At 48.8% G+C, this 6,350-nt stretch overlaps 1 protein-coding gene across 1 annotated transcript in view; it reads right to left on the bottom strand.

Moving 5' to 3' along the window:
- Positions 1 to 3,134: 3,134 nt before the first annotated feature.
- Positions 3,135 to 6,350, bottom strand: part of LOC138498424 (uncharacterized) — a 298,003-nt gene continuing 294,787 nt past the window's right edge. Inside the window, exon 5 of the mRNA XM_069622181.1 lies at positions 3,135 to 4,523. Coding sequence (XP_069478282.1) covers positions 3,590 to 4,523 — 934 coding nt within the window. The 3' untranslated portion in view covers positions 3,135 to 3,589. The remainder of the gene's footprint in view (positions 4,524 to 6,350) is intronic.

Here is a 6,350-nt window from a genome sequence, read left to right as displayed (position 1 = left end):
TGGCCAGCAAACATTATGCACAAACATACCATACGTAGCGTCACTTCTACCCAACTCCCCCACACCATAAAACACCCATTCATGTACACGGGTCACAATTAACAAACTCCACAAACATACCTCAGTCTCCTCCACCCCTACCCACTTCCATTCACAAAGTATTGTGTCACTCACAAAGTATTGTGTCACCGCCAAACTAACCACAACATTTTCATAACATTGGGCCTACTTCAACAAATCTCCACACAGAATAGTAACCAAGCCATGCACCCAATAGTGTAGGCCTTCAACACAACCACCGCAACGAAATACCACCATGCATGTCACCATGTAACTAACTACGACAATCCACATACACACCACTGCCACCAGCACTCCTACCCAACCTGTGCACCGCCATGGAGCTATGCAGCAAATAATTGCAACAGTTACCATAATGTAGAAAGAAAACACTGTCTCCTGCACCCCTGTCCACTTCCATTTAGATAATACGGCTGCACCACTTCCATTCACAAAGAATGGTGTCACTGCCAACCTACCCACATACTGTTCGCAACATAGGCCCTACTCCAACAAATGTGCACACACCACTCTATGCAAGCACCACCCTCTACCGGATGCAGAGTCAGACATTCAATGCTGCGGTGGGTGTGCTCAAGGCCTACGCTCTTCAGTGCATGCCCTACGGCCATCAGCCATGCACCCAATACTCTAATTGTTCAACACACCCACCGCAACTTTATGCACCCATGAATGCCACCATGTGCCCAACTACCGCAATCCATCTGCACAGCACTGCCATCGGTGCTCCCACCCAACCTATGTCATGTGCAAATCACTCCCCTTCTGAAATGCACCTGCCACCACTGACCACAGAAAGAGTTCGACGCAAGCAGGTCGCGGCACAAGCTATTGGCACATTATGAAAACAGGTTGCGGCACACGCTATCGGCCTGTTACGACAGCCTCCTCCAATCACCACACAAAGTAGTCGTCTGACTAGGTATCCGCAAATTGGCGTAATAGCACGAATATTGCAGCCACTCCTCTGTCTTCTTCCACCTATATTTACATATGTGATATGAACCACTTCTCACTCCCCCACCTTTTCCTTCCCTTCTTGCCCCCAACACATGCCGTACGGTATATTTTCTAGACCCTTCCGCCAGCGCACTGTCCACTGATACACCATAGCGGCAATTGCCCAAAAATGTTTACGCAGAGCACGTGTCCCTCCAACTAACCACTGGCCACGTTCAAAGTTCTCCGACAGCACGCCGTACTGCAAGCCAATGACACTTCTGTCCGTGGAGCGAACAGGGAAATGGGTCCGCAGAGCGGACCCAGATATCACAAATTTTTAGAGACGTACATTTCAGTTGTTTGCAACAAAAGTACTGGTCGGATTCCAACCAAACACACAAAAGTGCGCTTTCTGATCCAAGCCCGCGCTCATGTCGCACATTTGGTGTAAATCAGTCCAGCCGTTCGGGCTGTAGCCATGCGCAAAGTTTTTGCCCATTCAGTCTATGGAGAAAAAAAATATGTTTTGGGACCCCTCCTATAACCCCCCCCCTCCGCACGATTCCTCACCCAACTTGGCAAAAAATTCGGAGCTGCCATATACTTTTTTTGCAAAGTTTGGTGAGGATTCGTCCAGGGGGAGCGAAGTTATAAGTCTCAAAACAAGTGCTCTTCCTATGGGTTTAGCAACTTAACCATAACTACACGCCCGCTAACGCGGGCCGTGTAATATATATATATCTATATATCTATATTCATATCTGTCGCTAAAGCTGAAACCACAAGATACAAAGTATTCAGATATTTAGCTTGCACATGCTTGACTGCCACTAACATAGAGAAGCCACAAGAAACACTATGGAAGCTATAGGCCTCTAAGACGAACAAGGAAGGAGAGGAAAACCTGGGAAACACAGACAAGCTGACACTATCGCTGCAGCTCGAGGCGAGCAGAAACAGGACACCTAGCCAGGGACAAGGTGAAGCCAGGAAAATTCCAGCTACCGAGATGGTGAGCAACCAGCAGAAATTCAGGCTAAAATCCTCATAATTACAGACGAGAGGGCTTCATTTCGTGGTCTCGACACACTTGACCCAGATGGAGAAAACTGTTCCCAGAGAACCAGAGAAAAGAAGCTACAAGTGTTGTCCACAATTTGTTAACTGACTGCGCTCTCACAGGCTTGGGTGATCAGAGAATAGCAAGATTAGGGAACACTTTACACCTCCATGTTCATTCTCATTACCTTGAAGAGGTACATTCAGTCTGAGAACTCTCTAGGGTCCCAGGGCTGGGAGGACACGTTCTGCACAATCCAAATTCACAGTTCTCATGGGTCTATAATTTGTTGCACAGGCCAATGGTCTTTCGGTGACCCTGCAACATTGTAGATAGGTGATATAGAGGTGGTGCTAGGAAGAGCCCCTGGGTATGGCAAGCCAATTAGAAGACCAACCTATAGAAGGTCTATATGTATCCTTACCCAAACTGACCAATGCGATTGTCCAGTAGGATTTCGTGGATAGAACTTAGATGTGTGGCGTCGCACTTGGATAAAACCGGGTGACACATGCTTAGAAGCTGAGAGCTCTGGATGAACCTCGTTTTTCTGGTGTGATCCCTGTTATGTTTGTTTGCTAATAAACAACAGTGACTTTGCCCCGTGGCTGAGTCTTCTATTCTTTTGTGGCTGGGAGTGTATGAGGGGCTCCAAGTGTACTCTGCTAATATTGGGATGACTGCTAGAGGAGCCCAGCCACACAATACAGTGCCAGATTGTGTGGTTCAGAGAGACTCAGGTTAGTTTGACTCTACAGCGTCATCTAGCCCCTCCCCGGACAACTGTACAATAAACCTACTTTACATACAAACATGCACTTGCTTCTTAAGTGGTGGGCCTGCTTGTGTTAAGGCGATTGAAGTCCCATTTGCACAGTATCATGGACAACGTGCGCTAGTAGTGAAGAAAAGGGTAAATCCAGAAGGTGATTTGAAGGGCATGCATAGGTCGGCATAAAAAAAGGAAACGGGTTGCAAGAGGGGTGAATGATAACCTGAAACACAGGGCAGTCAAATCCAAAAACAGGTCAACAGACTAAGGACAAAGAAGTGGAATTGAGCTAGATACATTTATTTACAAACTGCAGACCTCTAGCAAAGGGCACGCAGCATATTGTGGTCCAGTGATACTCTACACCATTTCCGATCGGCAGAGTTGCCCATCATACACTACCAGGTCCTTGAAGTTCACCTCGAGTCAGCCGATCTTCATGTTCAGATGGTACAGGTTTTAGATCTTTTAGGAGTAAATATGTGGGGTTTCCTCCCAGTAAGTCTCTGCATCCTCAAAGAATTGCAACATGAGAATATTGGCAATCTTGCTGTCCCTGTAGTTCCCAAAATGGGGCTAATTCAGTGATTTATGTACTCGAGGATTAGAAAATTAGTTTCTTCATAACTGCTTTTCCAAAAGGAAATAGGCATAAAAAGAAACATCAAGAGAAATGTACAAAAACAAAGTTTACGATGAAGCTTCATCCACCCACCTCCTACTATCATTCATTATCAAATGTTGAACCCCCGGCTCCCCTTAGGAAGCATGCGGTCCAGTCTTTCAATGACATTGTCAAGGTAAGCGGCCATTTCTCTGAGGTTTTCTGCCAGTTTTGATTTGGCGCCTTGGTTAAGATGGAGGATTCCTTTGTACAGCTCCTTTCCATCCCGGTAAAGAGAGGCTGCAGCAACGCCTGCCTTCACTATGTGGCCAGCGTTAGCCAGAGGCCCCTTTTTCACTATTTCTCCAGATACTACTTCGGAAGATCCAGAAGGCGTGGGATTTGTCTGTCCGACGAAAGGTTCTATTATTGCACTTTTGCTTGTTTCTTTACTAAATGTATCTTTGAGGGATGTCACTGTCTCTGTATATATCGCTAAGGAGGCCACAAATGTGATCAGATTTGACTTTAGGTCGTCATACTTCTTCTCAATCGCTGATGGTTTAAAGTAGTTTAGTCTCCTTTTTATTTCCATGAACTTCTGATGAATCTTTGTGCCCAGGAGACCCTCTTCGTACTCCAGATCCTGGAGCTTGGCCTTAATTTCATGATGCAGGTCTGAAATCTCATGAAGGTCCTGCTCACACTCTGCAAAGGTCTTGTCGGCAACCTTCTTATTGTGGAAATGTTGTTCTTCACTCGAAGAGGCAGATTCTCGGAGGTACCCACCCACTGTAGAAATGCCTTTTCCCACAAGCGAGATCACCGATGAGCCCTTGCCCATGTAATCCAAGACAACTCCACCCATGTTGAGGGCATCGCCAGCGAATGCTACTGCGGACAACATCACCATGTCCTTGGCTATATCCTTATGAATGGTGTCCATTTCATCAGCGATAAAACGGAGCGACATGGCGTGCTTCTCCAAGGAATGTCTCTTCCTGGCCAAGATGCTGTTGAAATCCTCGAGGTCATCACACAAACCTTCCAGTCTTTGGTTTAACCTATGAGATAAATACAAGACAACGTTAATGACCGTGCTTTACATTGAATAAACACAGCAGTTGTGCATCTACATCCTGGCTCACTTGGGAGGAGGAGCGGGAAATGTAAACAGTAGGACACCTACACTGGAAGGAGTGATTAACTTCAGACTGAGGAGGGTTGGGGTCTCAGTGTTTACTGCTGAACCTTGCAGGCAGACGCCCCTCTGACACCAAGTCCTTCCTATTTAACACCGGTACTAGGCTTTGCAATGTATCGAGTCACAAAACCCTCTTTCATCTCAAACTCCCCCAACTTGCAGAAGCAACAGAAATGCAATACACATGCCAGGGAAGTATTTCTACAGCTCGGCCACACAAGGGGCAGGCAGGACAGAGGGGGTGCAATGGCTATAGTCTAATTCAACAAGAGGGGGGCTTTGCACGGGATATGGGGTTGGAAGACTAGCACCAAGTTACATCTTGCCGATTTCTAGATCAGCAAGAGGGACCCTTGCATTAAAGCAACAAAGCAGCCATCACTTTAATAGATTTCAAACATTGCCTGGCCAAATACAGCACCTGCCGCCATGTTTTTCAGCTAGAAAGGAGCTGCTGCCAAGCTTCCAGCTAGAGAGCACCTGTGCTGCCGAGTGTCCAGCTAGAGAGGAGCTGCTGCCGATCTTCCAGCTAATGAGCAGCTGCTACCAAGCTTCCAGCTAGAGAGGAGCTGCTGCCAAGCCTCAAGCTAGAGAGGAGCTGCTGCCAAGCCTCACGCTAGCAAGGAGCTGTTGCCGAGCTTCCACCTAGAGAGGAGCTGCTGCCAAGCCTCAAGCTAGAGAGGGGATGCTGCCGAGCTTACAGCTAGAAAGGAGCTGCTGCCGAGCTTCCAGCTAGAGAGGAGCTGCTGCCGAGCTCCCAGCTAGAGAGCACATGTGCTGTCAAGCCTCCAGTTAGAGAGCAGCTGCTGTCGAGATTCCAGCTAGAGAACAACTGCTGCCAAGCCTCCAGCTAGAGAGCAGCTGCTGCCGAGCTTCCAGCTAGAGAGCAGTTGATGCCGAGCTGCCAGCTAGAGGAGCTGCTGCCAAGCTTCCAGCTAGAGAGCAGCTTCGGCCGAGCTTCCAGCTAGAGAGCAGCTGTTGCCGAACTTCCAGCTAGCGAGGAGCTGCTGCCAAGCCTCCAGTTAGAGAGCAGCTGCTGCCGAGCTTCCAGCTAGAGCAGCTGCTGCCGAGCTTGCAGCTAGAGAGCAGCTGTGCTGCCAAGTTTCCAGCTAGAGAGGAGCTGCTGCCAAGCTTCCAGGTAGAGAGCAGTTGCTGTTGATGCCAAGATTCCATCTGGAGAGCATCTGTGCTGCCGAGCTTCCAGCTAGAGAAGAGCTGCTGCCAAGCCTCCAGTTAGAGAGCAGCTGCTGCCGAAAATCCAGCTAGAGAGCAGCTGTGCTGCCAAGCTTCCAGCTACAGAGCAGCTGTGCTGCCGAGCTTCCAGCTAGAGAGCAGCTGCTGCCGAGCTTGCAGCTAGAGAGCACCTGTGCTGCCGAGTGTCCAGCTAGAGAGCAGCTGCGGCCGAGCTTCCAGCTAGAGAGGAGCTGCTGCCGAGCTTCCAGCTAGAGAGCACCTGTGCTGCCGAGCTTCCAGCTAGAGAGGAGCTGCTGCTGAGCATCCAGATAGAGACCAGCTGCTGCCAAGCATCCAGCTAGAGAGCAGCTGCTGCCAAGCATCCAGCTAGAGATCAGCTGCTGCCAAGCGTCCAGCTAGAAAGCAGCTGCTAGTGAACTTTCAGCTAGAGAGCAGGTGTGCTCCAGAGCTTCCAGCTAGAGAGTAGCTGCTGCCAAGTATTACAGCTAGAGAG

This window comes from Ambystoma mexicanum, chromosome 5q, assembly GCF_040938575.1.
Source record: "Ambystoma mexicanum isolate Mex_15411 chromosome 5q, UKY_AmexF1_1, whole genome shotgun sequence".
Lineage (NCBI taxonomy): Eukaryota > Metazoa > Chordata > Amphibia > Caudata > Ambystomatidae > Ambystoma > Ambystoma mexicanum.
Note: the sequence above shows the minus strand (reverse complement) of the source record. Positions and strands in the feature narration are given on the sequence as shown.